This window comes from Dendropsophus ebraccatus, chromosome 3, assembly GCF_027789765.1.
Source record: "Dendropsophus ebraccatus isolate aDenEbr1 chromosome 3, aDenEbr1.pat, whole genome shotgun sequence".
NCBI lineage: Eukaryota > Metazoa > Chordata > Amphibia > Anura > Hylidae > Dendropsophus > Dendropsophus ebraccatus.
The window spans coordinates 195,681,246-195,703,739 of record NC_091456.1 but is presented as its reverse complement, the minus strand read 5'-3'; the positions used below and the strand labels follow the sequence as shown (position 1 = coordinate 195,703,739).

Genomic DNA, 22,494 nt, shown 5'->3' with positions numbered 1-22,494 from the left:
CATGTAGCTGAGCTGTATCTGTGTGTAATGTACATGTAGCTGAGCTGTATGTGTGTAATGTACATGTAGCTGAGCTGTATATGTGTAATGTACATGTAGCTGAGCTGTATGTGTGTAATGTACATGTAGCTGAGCTGTATGTGTGTAATGTACATGTAGCTGAGCTGTATGTGTGTAATGTACATGTAGCTGAGCTGTATATATGTGTAATGTACATGTAGCTGAGCTGTATGTGTGTAATGTACATGTAGCTGAGCTGTATATGTGTGTAATGTACATGTAGCTGAGCTGTATATGTGTAATGTACATGTAGCTGAGCTGTATATGTGTAATGTACATGTAGCTGAGCTGTATGTGTGTGTAATGTACATGTAGCTGAGCTGTATATGTGTAATGTACATGTAGCTGAGCTGTATATGTGTAATGTACATGTAGATGAGCTGTATGTGTGTAATGTACATGTAGCTGAGCTGTATATGTGTAATGTACATGTAGCTGAGCTGTATATGTGTGTAATGTACATGTAGCTGAGCTGTATATGTGTGTAATGTACATGTAGCTGAGCTGTATATATGTAATGTACATGTAGCTGAGCTGTATGTGTGTAATGTACATGTAGCTGAGCTGTATATGTGTAATGTACATGTAGCTGAGCTGTATATGTGTAATGTACATGTAGCTGAGCTGTATATATGTGTAATGTACATGTAGCTGAGCTGTATATGTGTAATGTACATGTAGCTGAGCTGTATGTGTGTAATGTACATGTAGCTGAGCTGTATATATGTGTAATGTACATGTAGCTGAGCTGTATATGTGTAATGTACATGTAGCTGAGCTGTATGTGTGTAATGTACATGTAGCTGAGCTGTATATATGTGTAATGTACATGTAGCTGAGCTGTATATATGTAATGTACATGTAGCTGAGCTGTATATATGTAATGTACATGTAGCTGAGCTGTATGTGTAATGTACATGTAGCTGAGCTGTATATGTGTAATGTACATGTAGCTGAGCTGTATATGTGTAATGTACATGTAGCTGAGCTGTATGTGTGTAATGTACATGTAGCTGAGCTGTATATGTGTGTAATGTACATGTAGCTGGGCTGTATGTGTGTAATGTACATGTAGCTGAGCTGTATATGTGTAATGTACATGTAGCTGAGCTGTATATGTGTAATGTACATGTAGCTGAGCTGTATGTGTGTAATGCACATGTAGCTGAGCTGTATATGTGTAATGTACATGTAGCTGAGCTGTATATGTGTAATGTACATGTAGCTGAGCTGTATGTGTGTAATGTACATGTAGCTGAGCTGTATGTGTGTAATGTACATGTAGCAGAGCTGTATGTGTGTAATGTACATGTAGCTGAGCTGTATGTGTGTAATGTACATGTAGCTGAGCTGTATATGTGTAATGTACATGTAGCTGAGCTGTATGTGTGTAATGTACATGTAGCTGAGCTGTATGTGTGTAATGTACATGTAGCTGAGCTGTATATGTGTGTAATGTACATGTAGCTGAGCTGTATGTGTGTAATGTACATGTAGCTGAGCTGTATGTGTGTAATGTACATGTAGCTGAGCTGTATATGTGTAATGTACATGTAGCTGAGCTGTATATATGTGTAATGTACATGTAGCTGAGCTGTATATGTGTAATGTACATGTAGCTGAGCTGTATATGTGTGTAATGTACATGTAGCTGAGCTGTATGTGTGTAATGTACATGTAGCTGAGCTGTATATGTGTAATGTACATGTAGCTGAGCTGTATATATGTGTAATGTACATGTAGCTGAGCTGTATATGTGTGTAATGTACATGTAGCTGAGCTGTATGTGTGTAATGTACATGTAGCTGAGCTGTATGTGTGTAATGTACATGTAGCTGAGCTGTATATGTGTAATGTACATGTAGCTGAGCTGTATGTGTATAATGTACATGTAGCTGAGCTGTATGTGTGTAATGTACATGTAGCTGAGCTGTATGTATGTAATGTACATGAGCTGTATGTGTGTAATGTACATGTAGCTGAGCTGTATGTGTGTAATGTACATGTAGCTGAGCTGTATGTGTGTAATGTACATGTAGATGAGCTGTATATGTGTGTAATGTACATGTAGCTGAGCTGTATATGTGTAATGTACATGTAGCTGAGCTGTATGTGTGTAATGTACATGTAGCTGAGCTATATATGTGTAATGTACATGTAGCTGAGCTGTATGTGTGAAATGTACATGTAGCTGAGCTGTATATGTGTAATGTACATGTAGCTGAGCTGTATGTGTATAATGTACATGTAGCAGAGCTGTATATGTGTGTGTAATGTACATGTAGCTGAGCTGTATATATGTGTGTAATGTACATGTAGCTGAGCTGTATATATGTGTAATGTACATGTAGCTGAGCTGTATATGTGTAATGTACATGTAGCTGAGCTGTATGTGTGTAATGTACATGTAGCTGAGCTGTATATATGTGTAATGTACATGTAGCTGAGCTGTATATATGTGTAATGTACATGTAGCTGAGCTGTATATATGTAATGTACATGTAGCTGAGCTGTATGTGTAATGTACATGTAGCTGAGCTGTATATGTGTAATGTACATGTAGCTGAGCTGTATATGTGTAATGTACATGTAGCTGAGCTGTATGTCTGTAATGTACATGTAGCTGAGCTGTATGTGTGTATGTAGGATCAGCGCTCATTTACATACAGGATCAGGGTTTCTGATAAGGTCTTTGAAGAGAATCAGAGACAGAGAGCAGAGAGTACATATACTTTAATGTCAAATATTCTAAGCCCATCAATTCCAGGACGACAGATATTTGTTAAAAATTACGGACAGTTATCAAATTTCACTGTGAGTTTTTCGATGTGTAACAAGATTTGATTTCTGAGTAAAACATTTCCCACATTCTGAGCATGAAAAAAGCTTCTCACCTGTGTAAGTTCTCGTATGTATAACAAGATTTGATTTCTTAGTAAAACATTTCCTGCATTCTGAACATGAAAATGGATTCTCCCCAGTGTGAATTATTTGATGTTTAAGAAAAGCTGATTTTTGAGTAAAACACTTTATACATTTGGGGCATGGAAATGGCTTCTCCCCTGTGTGAATTCTTAGATGTTCAACGATATGATTTGTGAGTAAAACATTTCCCACATTTTGAGCATGGAAATAGTTTCTCTCTGTGACTTTTTTTTGTGCTGCAAGAGTGGATTTTTGGGTAAAACATTTTTCACATTCTGAACATGAAAAAGGCTTCTCACCTGTGTAAGTTCTCGTATGTATAACAAGATTTGATTTCTTAGTAAAACATTTCCTGCATTCTGAACATGAAAATGGATTCTCCCCAGTGTGAATTATTTGATGTTTAAGAAAAGCTGATTTTTGAGTAAAACACTTTATACATTTGGGGCATGGAAATGGCTTCTCCCCTGTGTGAATTCTTAGATGTTCAACGATATGATTTGTGAGTAAAACATTTCCCACATTTTGAGCATGGAAATAGTTTCTCTCTGTGACTTTTTTTTTGTGCTGCAAGAGTGGATTTTTGGGTAAAACATTTTTCACATTCTGAACATGAAAATGGCTTCTCCCCTGTGTGAGTTCTTAGATGTTCCACAAGAACTTTTGCAATAAAACATTTCCCACAGTGGAAACAAGGAAATTGCTTTCTCTTCTTTTGTCTGTGATGGATCAGTAGATGGGACTCGTATAACAGGATGAGATGGCAGCTCTTTGCTGTGAGGGGCTGGGGGTAGATCTGGGGTAATAGAAGGTTCTTCATATGTATCTTGTGTGATCTGACCATCTGCTGTAATATCTGGAGATATCTGATGTCCCTCTGATCTCCGGGTACACTCAGCTGCCAAGAAGAATCACATCTTAGTGTTATTATACTTGATAACCTTGTATTCTGTATAGTAAGTCTGATGCACAACATCCTGAAGAGCAACTATAGGCTGAGAATGAGAGCAGGATATGACATCATGGAACCTTCCCAGCAACCTGACCTCCCTCCCATCTGATGTCATCCGGCCCTCCCTCATCCACAGCTATATGTCACCAGCACTGATGTCATCCGGCCCTCCCTCATCCACAGCTATATATCACCAGCACTGATGTAATCCGGCCCTCCCTCATCCACAGCTATATATCACCAGCACTGATGTCATCCGGCCCTCCCTCATCCACAGCTATATATCACCAGCACTGATGTCATCCGGCCCTCCCTCATCCACAGCTATATATCACCAGCACTGATGTCATCCGGCCCTCCCTCATCCACAGCTATATATCACCAGCACGGATGTCATCCGGCCCTCCCTCATCCACAGCTATATATCACCAGCACTGATGACAATACAAAGAAGCCGATATTCTAATCACTACACAGCTGATCCCGGGGGTTTATTTCTTAGCTGACATATCTACAGTCATGGCCAAAGAGAATGACACAAATATTATATTTTCCCATGATCCTCTGCCCTCTGGTTTTTCTGTGTGTTTGTCAGATGTTTTTATCACATACAGAAATATAATTGCAATCATATTATGAGTAACAGAAGCTTCTACTGACAGATTGAGTTACTGCAGCAAGTCAATATTTGCAGTGTTGTCCCTTCTTCTTCAGGACCTCTGCAATTCTCCCCGCCTGCTCTCAATCAACTTCTGGACCAAATCCTGACGGATAGCAGTCCATTCTTGCACAATCAATGCTTGCATTTTGTCAGAATTTGTTTGTCCACCCGTCTCTTGATGATTGACCACAAGTTCTCAATGGGATTAAGATCTGGGGAGTTTCCAGGCCATGGACCCAAAATCTCTATGTTTTGCTTTATGGCAAGGTGCTCCATCATGCTGGAAAAGGCATTGTTGATGGCCAAATTGCTCATGGACGGTTGGGAGAAGTTGCTCTTGGAGAACATTCTGGTCCCATTCTTTATTCATGGCCGTGTTTTTAGGCAAGACTGTGAGAGAGCCGATTCCCTTGGCTGAGAAGCACCCCCACACATGAATGGTTTCAGGATGCCGGTTACAGTTGGCATGAGACAAGACTGGTGGTAGCGCTCACCTCGTCTTCTCCGAATAAGCTGTTTTCCAGATGTCCCAAACAATCGGAAAGGGGATTCATCAGAGACAATGACTTTCCCCCAGTCCTCATTAGTCCACTCCCTGGACCTTTCCCCCAGTCCTCAGCAGTCCACTCCCTGGACCTTTCCCCCAGTCCTCAGCAGTCCACTCCCTGGACCTTTCCCCCAGTCCTCAGCAGTCCACTCCCTGGACCTTTCCCCCAGTCCTCAGCAGTCCACTCCCTGTACCTTTTGCAGAATATCAGTCTGTCCCTGATGTTTTTTCTGGAGAGAAGTGGCTTCTTTGCTGCCCTCCTTGAGACCAGGCCTTGCTCCAAGACTCTCCGCCTCACAGTGTGTGCAGATGCCCTCACATCTGCCTGCTGCTATTCCTGAGCAAGCTCTGCACTGCTGGTAGCCCCATCCCGCAGCTGAAACACTTTTAAGAGACGGTTCTTGCACTTGCTGGTCTTTCTTTTGCGCCCTGGAGCCTTTTTGGCAACAATGGAACCTCTCTCCTTGAAGTTCTTGATGATGCGATAGATTGGTGACTGAGGTGCAATCTTTCTAGCTGCGACACTTTTCCCTGTTAGGCCATTTTTGTGCAGTGCAATGATAACTGCATGTGTTTCTTTAGAGATAACCATGGTTAACAGAAGAGAAACAATGATGCCAAGCACCAGCCTCCTTTTAAAGTGTCCAGTTGTGTCATTCTTACTTAATCATGACAGATTGATCTCCAGCCCTGTCTTCATCAGCACCCACACCTGTGTTAATGGAGCAATCACTGAAACAATGTTAGCTGGTCCTTTTAAGGCAGGGCTGCAATGATGTGGAAATGTGTTTTGGGGGATTTTCTAGGCAAATATTGACTTTGCAAGTAATTACTGTTAAGCTGATCACTCTGTATAACATTCTGGAGTATATGCAAATTGCCATTTTAAAAACTGAGGCCCCCTTCACACGTCCGTGTCAGTTTTTACTGTCAGGAAATCCTGATCAGGAGACCTTAAATGTCATCAGGATAGTATCAGGATTTCCTGACAGTAATCCGTTTTTACCATCAGGAAACCATCAGGAAAAACCTTCAGGATTTCCTGATGAGATAATATTGTCTAGTATGCCAACATAAATCACAGGTACCCGTGTACCTGGATGGCCACAGGCTGCAGAACTACAACTCCCATCATGGCCTACCAGCAGAGCCATGATGGGAGTTGTACTTCTGCAACCTGGATGGCCACAGGCTGCAGAACTACAACACCCATCATGGCCTGCCAGCAGAGCCATGATGGGAGTTGTACTTCTGCAACCTGGATGGCCACAGGCTGCAGAACTACAACACCCATCATGGCCTGCCAGCAGAGCCATGATGGGAGTTGTACTTCTGCAACCTGGATGGCCACAGGCTGCAGAACTACAACTCCCATCATGGCCTGCCAGCAGAGCATGGTGGGAGTAGTAGCCCTAATCTCACCTGTCCCGGATCCTGCTCTGTCGGGGCCGCGAGGTTGGGGTCCGGGTCAGAGTGCAGTGCTGAGGTCCGGGCAGCGGCGGCGGTCGGAGGTGCGGAGCATCCGGCGGGCGGCCTGGTGGTGAGTTCCCGGGGGGGGGGGGGGGAGAGGGTCAGATGCGGCGGCGGCGGGGGCGGCGGCGGCGGGGTCGCGGCGGAGGTACTGGAGCATCCGGCGGCCGGCCCGGTGGTGAGTTCCCGGGGGGTGGGGGGGGGTGGGGGGGTTGAGAGGGTCAGATGCGGCGGCGGCGGCGGGGGGGGGATCTGTAGTGCCGGGCAGCGTGTGCGGTGCGGTGCGGGGGGGATGGGGGTGTGCAGGTGATCGGACGGCGGCCGGGGCTGGCTCTCTACCAGTCCGGAATCGCGGGCACTTTCCTGATATACATCAGGAAAATGCCCGTGATTCCGGCGCTCCCATAGACTTCTATGGGGGCGTCCGTGCCGGATTTCCGGACGAAAATAGGACAGGATCTAAAAAATCCGGTCCTATTTTCCGGAACGGACACCCTTCCGGAAAAATCCGGAAGGGTGTCCGTGTCTAATGTTAGTCTATGAGTCCGGAAATCCGTCCGGATTTCCTGATAGGAAATCCGGACAGATTTTCCGGACGTGTGAAGGGGGCCTGAAGCAGTAGACTTTGTAAAAACTAATATTTGTATCATTCTCAAAACTTTTGGCCATGACTGTATATGAGGGCTTGTTTTTTGTGGGACTAGTTGTACTTTTTATGACACCATTGTGGAACACATAGCACTTTTATATTAGTTTATTTTCTTTATTGCTTGGAGTTAAATTAACCCCTTAAGGACAGAGCCAATTTTCGGTCTTTCACTTTTGTTTTTTCCTCCTTGTGTATATAAAGCCATAGCACTTGCATTTTTCACCTACAGACCGACCTGAGTCCTTATTTTTTGCGCCACTAATTGTACTTTGCAATGACAGACTTAACTTTTCTATAAAATATGCTGCAAAACAAAAAAAATTATTTGTGCTGTGAAATTGAAAATAAAACATTTTTTCTTTATTTGGGGTTTTTTTTGTTTACGTCGTCTGCCCTGTGGTAAAACTGACATGTTATCTATTTTCTTTAAGTCGGTACGATTACAGCGATATGTAACTTGTGTAACTTATTTGATAGCAAAAATTAGAAAAAACAAACAAAAACCTCAATGTTCCTAAAATGTCTTTATTCCCTCCTTATAGCACTTTTATCCTTTGGTCTATGGGGCTGTGTGAGGTGACGTTTTTTGCGCCATGATCTGAACTTTCTATCAGTACCTCTCCTGGATATATGCAGGTTTTTTTTTAGATTTGATGCGACCAAAAATCTGCAACTTTGCGTCTTGGCATATTTTGTGCTTACGCTGTTTACCATAAACGTAGTTATAATTTAATAGTTTGGGCGATTACACACGCGGCCATAGCAATTATGTTTAATACAACTGCAATGATCTCTCTCATAGGGATCAGTATAGTATACATTATACAGCACTGATCAATTAGATCAGCGCTGTATTGCTCTGGGCTGCTGCAGCCCAGATCCATGGATTACCGAGCTGGGATCAGTGTCAGTGCAATGCTGAGGCCATCCGGGTAAGATGAAGGGATCTCCCCTCCATGATCGCATAGCAGGGGGGCAATCTTCCCCACTAGACCTTGAATACTGATAGCAGCCGGGAGCCTTCTCTGCTTCTCTTTAATGGCGGCAAAACTAGTATACTCATCGCGCATCGTTAAGGAGTTAATAAAATACAGCAATTCTGACAGTTCTCTTGTTTTAATATATATTTATCTCTGGCTGCACAAATTATATATAAGCGGCTGCATATATCTATCATATACATCACATTACTTTGTGCTACATTTTGGCTTCTCCCCTGTGTGAGTTTTTTTGATGTTTAACAAGATTTACTTTCTGAGTGAAACATTTCTCACACTCTGAGCATGAAAATGGCTTCTCCCCTGTGTGAGTTCTTAGATGTTTAACGAGATAGGATTTGTGAGTAAAACATTTCCCACATTCAGAGCATGGAAATAGCTTCTCTCCTCTATGAATTTTTTCATGTGCATCAAGAGCTGATTTTTGGGCAAAACATTTCCTACATTCTGAACATGAAAATGGCTTCTCCCCTGTGTGAATTCTTACATGGTTAACAAGATTTACTTTGTGATTAAAACGTTTGCTACATTTAGGGCACGGAAATGGTTTTTCTTCTATATGAGTTTTTTGATGTGTAACAAGAGTTGATTGTTTGGTAAAACATTTTCCACATTCTGAACATGAAAATGGCTTCTCTCCTGTGTGAATCCTCAGATGGGCAGCAAAGTTTACTTTCTGAGCAAAATATTTCCCACATTCTGGACATGAAAATGTCTTCTCTCCTGTGTGAATTCTGAGATGTTCAGCAAGGTTTGCTTTCTGAGCAAAATGTTTTCTACATTCTGAACATGAAAATGGCTTCTCCCCTGTGTGAGTTCTCTGATGTATAAGAAGATTTGCTTTTGCAGGAAATAATTTACCACATTCAGAACATGAAAATGTCTTGTATGGCTTCTCTCCTGTGTGAGATGTTCTGAAATGTTTATCCATACTTGATTTCTGAGTAAAACATTTCCCACATTTTGGGCATGGAAATGGTTTCTCTCCTATGTGAGTTTTTTCATGTTGAATAAGATTTGACATATGAGCAAAACATTTCCCACATTCTGAGCATGAAAATGGTTTCTCACCTGTGTGAGTCACTTGATGTTTAGCAAGATATGATTTGTAAATAAAAGTTTTACCACATTCTGAACATGGAAATGGCTTCTTATTATTTAGTTTAACAGTCTGTGATGAATCAGTAGATGTATCTTGTGTGATCTGACCATCTGCTGTAATATCTGGAGATATCTGATGTCCCTCTGATCTTCGGGTACACTCAGCTGCCAAGAAGAATCACATCTTAGTGTTATTATACTTGATAACCTTGTATTCTGTATAGTAAGTCTGATGCACAACATCCTGAAAAGCAACTATAGGCTGAGAATGAGAGCAGGATATGACATCATGGAACCTTCCCAGCAACCTGACCTCCCTCCCATCCGATGTCATCCGGCCCTCCCTCATCCACAGCTATATATCACCAGCACTGATGTCATCCGGCCCTCCCTCATCCACAGCTATATATCACCAGCACTGATGTCATCCGGCCCTCCCTCATCCACAGCTATATATCACCAGCACTGATGTCATCCGGCCCTCCCTCATCCACAGCTATATATCACCAGCACTATATATCACCAGCACGGCTATATATCACCAGCACGGCTCTCCCTCATCCACAGCTATATATCACCAGCACTGATGTCATCCGGCCCTCCCTCATCCACAGCTATATATCACCAGCACTGATGTCATCCGGCCCTCCCTCATCCACAGCTATATATCACCAGCACTGATATCATCCGGCCCTCCCTCATCCACAGCTATATATCACCAGCACTGATGACAATACAAAGGAGCCGATATTCTAATCACTACACAGCTGATCCCGGGAGGGTTATTTCTGTGCTGACATATCTATATGAGGGCTTGTTTTTTGTGGGACAAGTTGTATATTTTTTATGGCACCATTGTGTGACACAAAAAAACACTATTTTCTTTATTTGAGAAGGGTTTTGTGTTTATGTCGTCCGCCCTATGGTAAAACTAGCGTTATCTATGTTGCTTGAGTTGGCGCAATTACAGCGATATGTAATTTGCATAAATTGCTCTATTGCTCGCTTTTATCCTTTGGTCTATAGGGCTGTGTGAGGTGTCGTCATGATCTGTACTTTCTATCGGTACCTTGATGGCGTATATGCAACTTTTTGATCACTTTTTATTACAATTTAAAAATTTCGCAGTTTGATGCGACCAAAAATTAAGAATTTTGCACTGATGCTGTTTACCATACCAGATCAGGAATGGGATCATTTAATAGTTCATGAGATTCCACATGCGGCAATAGCAAATATGTCTGTTTATTTTTATTTATATAATGGGAAAAGGGGGGTGATTCGAATTTTATCAGCGGAGGGGATTTTTTTTTTTTTTATAAAATCACTACTTTTTTTTTCTTTCCAAAAACATTAATTTGAAGTGAACCTGGGGGACTTCTAATACAACTGCACTGAACTCTCATAGAGGTAAACATTATACAGCACTGATCGATTAGATCAGTGCTGTATTAGGCTGGGTTCACATTACGTTTTTTTTTTTTCATCCGTTTTTTTTCAAAAAAAGCTTTGTTTATGTGTACGTTATAAGAACGGATGTGTTTTGATCCGTTTTTTTTTTTTTATAACGGAAATCAATAAAAAAACGGATGCACATAAATGCGTCAGTTCCTCCATTGTTTTTTTTTCATCTATTCTTTTCAAAAAGCTGACTACTAAAAAAGCCCAGATCTATGGATTACCGAGCCAGGATCAGCATTAGTGTGGTACTGTGACTCGACCTGGTAACAGGAAGGGATCTCCCCTCTGCGATCGTATGACTTCTGATAGCAGCTGGGAGCAGTGTGCAGTGGAGAGTGAAGACTGACAGGACACAGAGCTTAAAATATTCCACACAGGATAGTTACAGCCGGTGACTGAGGAGAATGTGTGAGTGTTCTCTGCATTTACTGGTCACTACTCACCTGGGCGGTTACCTGTAGTGATGTCCTGCTTATACTGCTCATCACTGCTGTCATCTGTTTTTTCCTCCTCTTCTTTTTCTTTTACCCTCATATCTGTAGCATTAAAATAATTTACATATTTCCTTGTAGTGATGTCCTCCTTATACTGCTCATTACTGCTCACATCTGTCTCTGGAGCATTAATATTGTTCCCATCTTCCCCCTGATTCATAAGATGGGGGAGAAATATTGTAAAAGTCATCAGACAGGAGGAGAAGTCAGGAGGGATGTACAGATCATAGGGAACATCTCCATCTACCTGATCCTGATCCTGTGGGAGAAGAGGACGGGGACATCTCTCTGGTGCTGTTCTCTTACTGGATCTGACTGGAGGGAACACATACAGAGACTGAATTCATTCTTTCCATCCAGATAATACAGAGAGGAGGTGTGTATATAGTCCTGTCTATTACCTGCTGATGGGAGGGGCTGCTGATCCTCCAGCATCACATCCTTGTACTGATCCTTGTGTCCTTCTACATACTCCCACTCCTCCATGGAGAAATAGACCGCCACGTCCTGACACCTTATAGGAACCTGACACACACAATGATCACACAGTCATCCCCCCCACCCCTCCAGTGGTGTTACTGTATAATGTCCCAGCATTCCCAGCAGCCACAGTCTCACCTCTCCACTCAGCAGCTCCACCATCTTGTTGGTGACTTCTAGGATCTTCTCTTCCTCCATTTCCTCATGTATCAGGGGCCCCGGGATTGGGCTCAGGGTTCTTCCCCATCCTTCACACCCAGGGGCCCCACAGCGCCCTCTAGAGGACTTCTTCACTACTGTGTAGTCCTGTGTATGGAGAGACACATTACTATCACTCCATCCATTCCCAGAATCCCTCACCTCTCCAGTCCTATCCATCTGTTATTCCATAGATAAGAATGATGTCATGATGACATCACTACCAGAATCCCTCACCTCTCCAGTCCTATCCATCTGTTATTCCATAGATAAGAATGATGTCATGATGACATCACTCCCAGAATCCCTCACCTCTCCAGTCCTATCCATCTGTTATTCCATAGATAAGAATGATGTCATGATGACATCACTCCCAGAATCCCTCACCTCTCCAGTCCTATCCATCTGTTATTCCATAGATAAGAATGATGTCATGATGACATCACTCCCAGAATCCCTCACCTCCCCAGTCCTATCCATCTGTTATTCCATAGATAAGAATGATGTCATGATGACATCACTCCCAGAATCCCTCACCTCTCCAGTCCTATCCATCTGTTATTCCATAGATAAGAATGATGTCATGATGACATCACTCCCAGAATCCCTCACCTCTCCAGTCCTATCCATCTGTTATTCCATAGATAAGAATGATGTCATGATGACATCACTCCCAGAATCCCTCACCTCCCCAGTCCTATCCATCTGTTATTCCATAGATAAGAATGATGTCATGATGACATCACTCCCAGAATCCCTCACCTCTCCAGTCCTATCCATCTGTTAATCCATAGATAAGAATGAGGTCATGATGACATCACTCCCAGAATCCCTCACCTCTCCAGTCCTATCCATCTGTTATTTTTTATAGATAAGAATGATGTCATGATGACATCACTCCCAGAATCCCTCACCTCTCCAGTCCTATCCATCTGTTATTCCATAGATAAGAATGATGACATCACTCCCAGAATCCCTCACCTCCCCAGTCCTATCCATCTGTTATTCCATAGATAAGAATGATGTCATGATGACATCACTCCCAGAATCCCTCACCTCCCCAGTCCTATCGATCTGTTATTCCATAGATAAGAATGATGTCATGATGACATCACTCCCAGAATCCCTCACCTCCCCAGTCCTATCCATCTGTTATTCCATAGATAAGAATGATGTCATGATGACATCACTCCCAGAATCCCTCACCTCCCCAGTAAGCAGGAAGAGTATGTGTAGGGTGAGGGTTATTATCCTGTCGGCCATCTTGTCTCTGTCTCTCTCCATGGTTGATGGGTCGGTCTGGAGAATTATCAGTAGAGGATCCTGTAATGTATGGAGAGAAGATGAGACAATGTAACACCACATACAGTCACCTCCTCAGCAGGGTCCAGTTACGGAGGAGTAATACTCTTAGCTGTGATGCACTTAGCACAAGTGAGAGAATGGGGGGGTAGGGGTATGTACAATCCTGCAGTTTAATAAAGTTTGAGAATATTCCTTTATGATGGCAGCGACCACATGGTCAGTGACACCATAAAGCCTAGAAAGGTGTTGGTCGGAGATCTCACCTGCCAAGAGGATTATGAAGGTAGGAAAATAGTGAAGACAGATTTGGTGGCAGGTGAGGGGGCAGGGTGAGTATATAAGGGACGGTCAGGCTGGAGATCAGAGAGATCATTGTGAAGAGCTTAACGTCTTCCTACACCCGGCATTACAGTGCTGCAACAACTGAGAGAGTTTCCCCACTGCCGGCATGATATCGATTCATCATGCCAGGGAAACAATCCATTACAGCCATTCACCGTCCGTGAGTCCGCAAAATCTACGGATGTCTGAATACAGCCTAACTCTCCCTGGAAAAAAATTCAAATATTCGCAACTATACCTCAGATTGTATGTGGTATTACAACTTGGCTCCATTAACTTCAACAGAACTGAGATACCACATACAGCCTGAGGGAGGCGCTGCTGAAACGCAGCCAAAGAAAGAGGGGGAAGTGCAGGAAGCTGTGGCAGTAAAGCGATGCTCTGCTGCAAAGTTACACATTTCTCAGACGAGTTGCAGCCCGTCGCTTCCCGTCCCTCCCTGGTCTCTCTATACGGCCGATCAGAAGATACAACGGCCGATATGTACAGACACAGCAATGTTATAACCAACACTACCTGCAGATACAGGAGCCGTGTGCTTCCCCTGTGCTTCCCCTGTGCTTCCCCTGTGCTTCCAGGACCTGCCATGATGTCACAGTCATGTGATCAGTCACATGGAGGAGGAGGAGTCACATGATCAGGGGCTGCTGCTCAGTGTATGCAGGACTCTGCTGTGCTGGATGAGCTGAAGTGATGTGTATGCAGCAGAGCTGTGTGTGTGTGATGTGTGTGGAGCAGAGCTGTGTATGTGTGTGTTATATATGCCTGCAGCAGAACCCTGTGTGTAATGTACATGTAGCTGAGCTGTATATATGTAATGTACATGTAGCTGAGCTGTATGTGTGTAATGTACATGTAGCTGAGCTGTATATATGTGTAATGTACATGTAGCTGAGCTGTATATGTGTGTAATGTACATGTAGCTGAGCTGTATATATGTGTAATGTACATGTAGCTGAGCTGTATATGTGTAATGTACATGTAGCTGAGCTGTATGTGTGTAATGTACATGTAGCTGAGCTGTATATGTGTGTAATGTACATGTAGCTGAGCTGTATATATGTGTAATGTACATGTAGCTGAGCTGTATATGTGTAATGTACATGTAGCTGAGCTGTATATGTGTAATGTACATGTAGCTGAGCTGTATATGTGTGTAATGTACATGTAGCTGAGCTGTATATGTGTGTAATGTACATGTAGCTGAGCTGTATGTGTGTAATGTACATGTAGCTGAGCTGTATATGTGTAATGTACATGTAGCTGAGCTGTATATGTGTAATGTACATGTAGCAGTGCTGTATGTGTGTAATGTACATGTAGCTGAGCTGTATATGTGTAATGTACATGTAGCTGAGCTGTATATGTGTAATGTACATGTAGCTGAGCTGTATATGTGTGTAATGTACATGTAGCTGAGCTGTATATATGTGTAATGTACATGTAGCTGAGCTGTATGTGTGTAATGTACATGTAGCTGAGCTGTATATGTGTGTAATGTACATGTAGCTGAGCTGTATATGTGTGTAATGTACATGTAGCTGAGCTGTATGTGTGTAATGTACATGTAGCTGAGCTGTATATATGTAATGTACATGTAGCTGAGCTGTATGTGTGTGTAATGTACATGTAGCTGAGCTGTATGTGTGTAATGTACATGTAGCTGAGCTGTATATGTGTAATGTACATGTAGCTGAGCTGTATATGTGTAATGTACATGTAGCTGAGCTGTATGTGTGTAATGTACATGTAGATGAGCTGTATGTGTGTAATGTACATGTAGCTGAGCTGTATGTGTGTATTGTACATGTAGCTGAGCTGTATGTGTGTATTGTACATGTAGCTGAGCTGTATATGTGTAATGTACATGTAGCTGAGCTGTATATGTGTAATGTACATGTAGCTGAGCTGTATATATGTGTAATGTACATGTAGCTGAGCTGTATATATGTGTAATGTACATGTAGCTGAGCTGTATGTGTAATGTACATGTAGCTGAGCTGTATGTGTGTATTGTACATGTAGCTGAGCTGTATATATGTGTAATGTACATGTAGCTGAGCTGTATGTGTGTAATGTGCATGTAGCTGAGCTGTATGTGTGTGTATTGTACATGTAGCTGAGCTGTATATGTGTAATGTACATGAAGCTGTGCTGTATATGTGTAATGTACATGTAGCTGAGCTGTATGTGTGTAATGTACATGTAGCTGAGCTGTATATATGTGTAATGTACATGTAGCTGAGCTGTATATGTGTGTAATGTACATGTAGCTGAGCTGTATATGTGTAATGTACATGTAGCTGAGCTGTATATGTGTAATGTACATGTAGCTGAGCTGTATATGTGTAATGTACATGTAGCTGAGCTGTATATGTGTGTAATGTACATGTAGCTGAGCTGTATGTGTGTGTAATGTACATGTAGCTGAGCTGTATATGTGTAATGTACATGTAGCTGAGCTGTATATGTGTGTAATGTACATGTAGCTGAGCTGTATATATGTGTAATGTACATGTAGCTGAGCTGTATATGTGTGTAATGTACATGTAGCTGAGCTGTATATGTGTGTAATGTACATGTAGCTGAGCTGTATGTGTGTGTATTGTACATGTAGCTGAGCTGCATTTGTGGTAACATAGTTAATAAGTAGAGATGAGCGAGTAGTGAAATATTCGAAAATTCAATTTAAATAGACCGAGATACTTGAGTATTCAATTGACTATCAAAACCCATTCCCAAGTCTATGGGAGAAAAATGCTTGTTTATTGGAAACCAAAAGTCCACAATGACACCTCAGGAAATGATGCAGACACCTCTGGATGTAACTGGGACAGCAGGGAAGCTGCCTGGCTGCATCTAACACGCCAAATCGCAGCATTTCGCCACTATTACAGCCTGTCTACAGTACACTCCACACAATATAACCTCTATGTAAAGTGGAAAATACACCAGGAATCCTTCTCTCCTCTACATTATCATGGACAGAAAGCCAAATTGTAAGCAAGAAAAACATTTTCCTGCCCCCCTTTATATCACATTGTCTATGACAACCACAGAGGCCTAGGCAGAGGGGGGGGGACATCACACAGCACCCACCGCTAACTATCATTGTGTGTGTGTGATGTGGTCAGACACGTCCTACACATATAGAGGTGTGGGGCTCATGGAAACCATGTAAAACATTGAAATTGTGACTCGTCGATGAGGTAAGCCCTCCAAAAATCATGGGAGTTACAGGAGAACTGATAATACAAGATACCCTGGAATTTGAATGTTCATACTTGAAATCCTTTAAAGAGAAGGCAAATTGAATTTGATGGCAGAGGACACCCGCAATGAGTTTTTATCGACAAAAAAAGTGGTTCGAAATGGACATCAGAAGGATCCTCCTAAAATAGAAAGATTCTGATTAAAAGTTGAAATGCCACGTTTTTGCTCCACACCCTGATGCAATTGTGCATCAGAGCCTAATTATTGGAGGTAGGGAAGCCAGAAGGCACCAAAATTATCAATACCAATTGGGATGAGTTTAGACCTTTGAGTTGAGCCATCTGAAAAATTTAGTTAGACAAGTTATAATTAAAACGTTCAAAAAAATAGATTTTGATGTCGTAGAGATGAGATCTCCAAAAATGGAGTTAGACAAGTTAGAATTGAGACCTTCCCCAAATTTATCATGATGTTGTTGAGGTGAGCCCTCTAATAATTTATCTGGATGCCCTTGAGGTGAGTACTTCAAAAATGTAGTTTGACGACGTTGAGGTGAGCCCAACAAACATTACTTTTTAGGCCCTTGAGCTCGGCCCTCTAAAAATTAGCTTGAGGCACTTGATATAAGCCTTCCAAAAATTAGCTTCAGGCCCTTGGGGTGAGCCCTCAGAAAAATTGTATGGTGGCCCTTGAAATGAGCCCTCTAAAATATTATATGAAGGCCCTTGAAAGAGCCCCCGAGAAAATTCTGAGCATAGCCCTAGAACAAAATTATATGGAGGTCCTTGAAAGAGCCCCTGAAAAAATTATGAGCGTGGTCCTTCAGGTGAGCCTCAATACTGTTTTTATTAAATGACCTGTTTCTATGGTGGTTGTGGAGGAGGAAATGACCTGTAGCATACACATGGCACTTCACTTTAGGCTGCTTTCCACCGGTGGAGAAGCAAAGTCTGGATCAATTTAGTGGCTGTTCATTTTTATGAGCATCAGACACTGTCAGTTGTGATGTGATGATGCCCCCGGCTGCACTTAAAACCCCTGCTGACAGAACGATGGCAGCAGGGCAGGCCAGCACCGCTAAGGCAAACAGGGACAGTTCCAGCCACGTGTCCAACTTGGAGACCCAGTAAGTGTAGGGCGCCGAGGGATCAGGGAGGACAGGGCTGCGGTCGGCCAGGTGCGCACAGTACGCAGAAAAGTAGCACCACGCTTATATTTTTGGCCTTGGCACAGGAGGAGGTTATAACCGTATACCCTCTCTATGCTGTATTAGAATGCCCTACAGCAGGGAACAGGCGTTAGACCTTGTTATGTTGCGTACAGCACGCAGAAGAGTAGTACCACGCCTATATTTTTTGCTTTGGCACACAAGGTGTATACAGCCGTTTACCCTATATAGACAGATACACTGCAGCCTATTCCTCACAGTGTATACACTCCAGGTGTCTGTCTGTCTGAACACATCTATGTGCTGCTAGCCGTTTCTTTAGCAGTATATCTTTAGATAAATGTGTTCTTTCTATAACTTTAGCCCTAACAAGGGCTTTTGTGGGTCTCTCCTGCCTAAAATCACCTAATAACTAACTCACTCTGCTACACACTGCCTCCCTGTCTAGCTTCAAGTAGCATCTGATAACGAATCTCAAATCCACTATCCTATTGCTGTAAAGGTCACATGGTTTAGCCAGCCAATGAATGCAGATGCTTTTTTTCACTACCTGTGTGCTCCCAGTGCCTGCCCCCCCCCCCCTGCATAGTTATTGGTTTAAAAAAACGCTAGGAAAGGTGGAAGGGGAATCAAATTTTTCACTACGTTATTGATCAAGTACTAAAATCGAAAACGAGTATTTCAAATAGTGTACAGTTTATAGTGCCTATCTCTATCTTTTTTTTCCTTTATATCTTTATTTATTTATTTTCATACATAACATAAATATAAATATACCCAATACTTCCCCTATTGGGCTTCCCTCGCATCTTACACATTTCGGGGAATCTCTCTTTTTTATTTTGGCTAGAAAGGAGGGGGTATAATACAGTCTATTTACAATATTGCACTGTACCATTTGGTGGTTACTATTTACAGAGACAAACTTAATATTTTGCATTATTCTAGGCCATTCTTCCTCCGAGAATTTCCCCAGTTCACTTTTTCCATTTATTCCGACTTTTTATTGGCATATCTTTATATACATAATCTCTCATCTTAGAGTAAATTCTTGATAGTCCCTTTTTCTTATTTTCCATTCTCAATAAATTTAATACTTCAGGAGATTCTTGCACCAAAAATAGACCCTTCTCTTTTGATGACGTATATGCGTGTTGTAATCTCCCATACTCAAGCCAACTTGTGCCTTTTAAGCTAAATTCTCTTTGCAGCTCTGGCCAGGTTCGGAGTTTTCTTCCTACGAAGGCATCTTGTATTCTTTTTATACCCCCCTTTCTTAGTTCTTGCACATCCTTAATTTTATAAACTTCTTCCAGATTAGGATTATCCCACAACAGAGTTTTATTTAGTGACCCCGTTAATCTAAATATCTTCTTCAAGGATCTCCAACATTTGATCCACAATCAAACTGTGGGAAAACAGTCCCATTCTTTATTCTCTAACTCAGTGATTTTCAACCAGTGTGCCGCGACACATGGTCGGGTGTGCCGCGGGGAAAGTTCCCCAAACTATGGTGCCCCTGTGAAACAGGAGAAAACAATGGGGGAGAGAAACCTGGGGATGGGGGAGAAGCAGGGGGGAGAGAAGTTTGGTGGAGAGAAGCACAGGGGAAAGAAGCACAGGAGAGAAGCATGGGGGAGAGAAGCACAGGAGAGAAGCAGGGGGAGAGAAGTATGGTGGAGAGAAGCACAGGAGAGAAGCATGGGGGAGAGAAGCATGGGAGAGAGAAGCACAGGAGAGAAGCAGGGGGGAGAAGTATGGTGGAGAGAAGCACAGGAGAGAAGCAGGGGGGAGAAGTATGGTGGAGAGAAGCACAGGAGAGAGGCAGGGGAGAGAAGCACGGTGGAGAGAAGCACAGGAGAGAAGCTGGGGGGAGAAGTATGGTGGAGAGAAGCACAGGAGAGAAGTAGGGGGAAGAAGTATGGTGGAGAGAAGCACAGGAGAGAAGTAGGGGGGAGAAGTATGGTGGAGAGAAGCACAGGAGAGAAGCACAGGGGGGAGAAGAAAACAGGCCCAGGTTTCACACTGAGTGAGTATAAATACATTTAGAATCTATATTATTAACTATATGTATAATATATACTGTTCTAGTGTCATTTTGTGCCATTTTGGTTGGTGGTGTGCCCCGGGATTTTTTAAGTATAAAAAGTGTGCCGCGGCTCAAAAAAGGTTGAAAATCACTGCCCTAACTGACCCGACTCCAAACTCTCAATTATATCACTCCCATTTCCTTTTACACTCTTAAGCACCCACTGTAGGAATGGAACGTTCTCTCCCTCCCACCATAAAAGCAATTGGGCAGAATAAAAGTACAATTTGAGGTCTGGTACCCCAAATCCCACATTATTCCGAGAGATACAAAAGTTTCTAAGGCGAATTCGTACTCTTTTCCTTCCCCAGATTAGTCTATTTAGTAACTGTTCCATCTTCTTAAAGGAAACATCATCAATCCAAACTGGGGAGGAATTAAAAAGGTATAGTAATTTAGGTAATACTACCGATTTTATTATTATTCTATTGGCTTTAGACCTGATCAATTTGGTCCATATTGCAACCTTCTCTTTTAGGGATTTCATTACTGGGACTATATTATTATCTCCAAACTTTTCCACCTTCCCTGTCACATGTACCCCCAAATATCTGAAACCCTCCCCTTTCTTCAAAATTTTGATTTTTAGGTGTTGAGGGCCCGGATGATGTAACCATGGTCCCGAGAGTGGCATTAGCGAAGATTTTCCCCAATTAATTTTGAGGCTCGCAAAGCTTCCATAATTTATCATCATATCCATTAATTTATCTATAGATTTTTCCAGGTTTTCTACGAATAGCAGCATATCGTCAGCAAAGAGACTTATTTTATCCTCCTTCCCATTTACTCCAAATCCCCTTATCTCTTGATCTTCCCGTATCATAGCAGCCAGGGGGTTCCATTGCCAAAATAAATAATATCGGTGACAGCGGACACCCCTTTCTAGTCCCCCTTTCTAGAGTAAATCTCCCTGATATAAGTCCGTTTACTAATACCGCTGCCTGCGGGTCCGTCTACAACAATTGGACCATCTCTATATATTTTTCCCCCAGGCCCATTTTCCTAAGTACCCCCTAAAGTAACTCCCACTCTACCCTGTCAAAGGCCTTCTCGGCGTCAAGGGACAGGATAGAGTGAGAGTCTTCACTAGTACCAACCTGCATATTGTGGAATAACCTGCCAATACTCTCTTTTATCTGACAACTGGGGACAAATCCCTTCTGATCGGGGTGCACCAGGTCTTTCAAAACCCCTTTTAATCTATTGGCCAATATCCCTGCGAATAGTTTAACGTCTACATTCAGCAGGGATATTGGCCGATAGGAATCTACTTTATTTACATCTTTCCCCTCTTTATGTATAACTACAATTCTGGCTTCCCTCATAGAGTCAGATAGCCTCCCTTCTTCCAAAGATGACATCACCACCAGTGGCGTAGCTACTGCAGTCGCGGCAGTCGCCGCCGCGACCGGGCCCGCCACAAGGGGGGCCCGCGGGGCCCCCCCGATCAGTCACTCGTGACCGCAAGCATTGTTTTGCTTGTGATCACAAGAGTCTGGCTCTGTCTTACCCCCGGCAGCGCGCGCATCCCAGAGCTCCCTGCGCGCCTTGGGCCCTGACTTCCTGTTCAGGGAGTTCTGGTATGCGTGCGCTGCTGGGGATAAGACGCAACACCCCGGCAGCCGTGCAGCAGCCGGGGACAGACCAGGAGGAGAGAGGATCAACGTGGGAGCGCGTTGTCAGGTGAGTTAAGTTTTGTTTTTTATCAGCCTGCAGGGTGGGGGGAAAGAGGGGGGCATCTATGAGGGTGGGGGGGAGGGTGAAAGGGGACCATCTATGAGGGTGGTGGTGGGGGGGAATGGGGACCATCTATGAGGTCGTGAAAGGAGGGGGGGGGGCCCAAGTTGGCCTCTCGCACCAGGGCCCAGGAGACATTAGCTACGCCCCTGATCACCACCCTATGCAAGGCCGGGACCAACTGTTCTCCATACCTCCTACATGCTTCGTAAGAAGCCCATCCCCACCTGGGGAGGAGTTTCCACAAGTCTGCCTCAATACACTTCTAAACTCCTCTACTGAGAGGGGGGCCCCCAATAATTCCCTCTTTTCTTTGGATAATACTGGAAGGTTTACCTTGTCCAAAAATGCTTGTATTTCTTCCTGTGTGTTAACGCTTTGTGACCTATATAACTTATTATAGTATCCCAGGAAGCAGGCCAATATCCCTTCTTGGGTCCTAATCTCTGTTCCTCCCTCCTTAATCATAGAAATCTGATTTTTTTTTTCCTTTTTGGTTTCTAACTATAGCCATTATCTGCCTATTTGGCTTCCCACTATCTAGGTGCCACTTTTTACCCAGGAAAAATAAGCTATTTTTTGCCTTTCTTTCTAACATGTCTGTATATTCCCTTTGGGCCCTTTGCCATCTCTCTTTCGTCTCT

At 43.0% G+C, this 22,494-nt stretch overlaps 2 protein-coding genes across 2 annotated transcripts in view; one reads left to right on the top strand and one right to left on the bottom strand.

Annotated features, from left to right (window-relative positions):
• LOC138786760 (zinc finger protein 84-like) overlaps positions 1-22,494 on the top strand; it is a 790,489-nt gene that overhangs the window by 191,891 nt on the left and 576,104 nt on the right. The gene's annotated exons all lie outside the window — the stretch shown is intronic.
• The window catches only part of LOC138786845 (zinc finger protein 585A-like), a 55,340-nt gene continuing 41,041 nt past the window's right edge, over positions 8,196-22,494 (bottom strand). Inside the window, exon 5 of the mRNA XM_069963915.1 lies at positions 8,196-9,143. Coding sequence (XP_069820016.1) covers positions 8,462-9,143 — 682 coding nt within the window. The 3' untranslated portion in view covers positions 8,196-8,461. The remainder of the gene's footprint in view (positions 9,144-22,494) is intronic.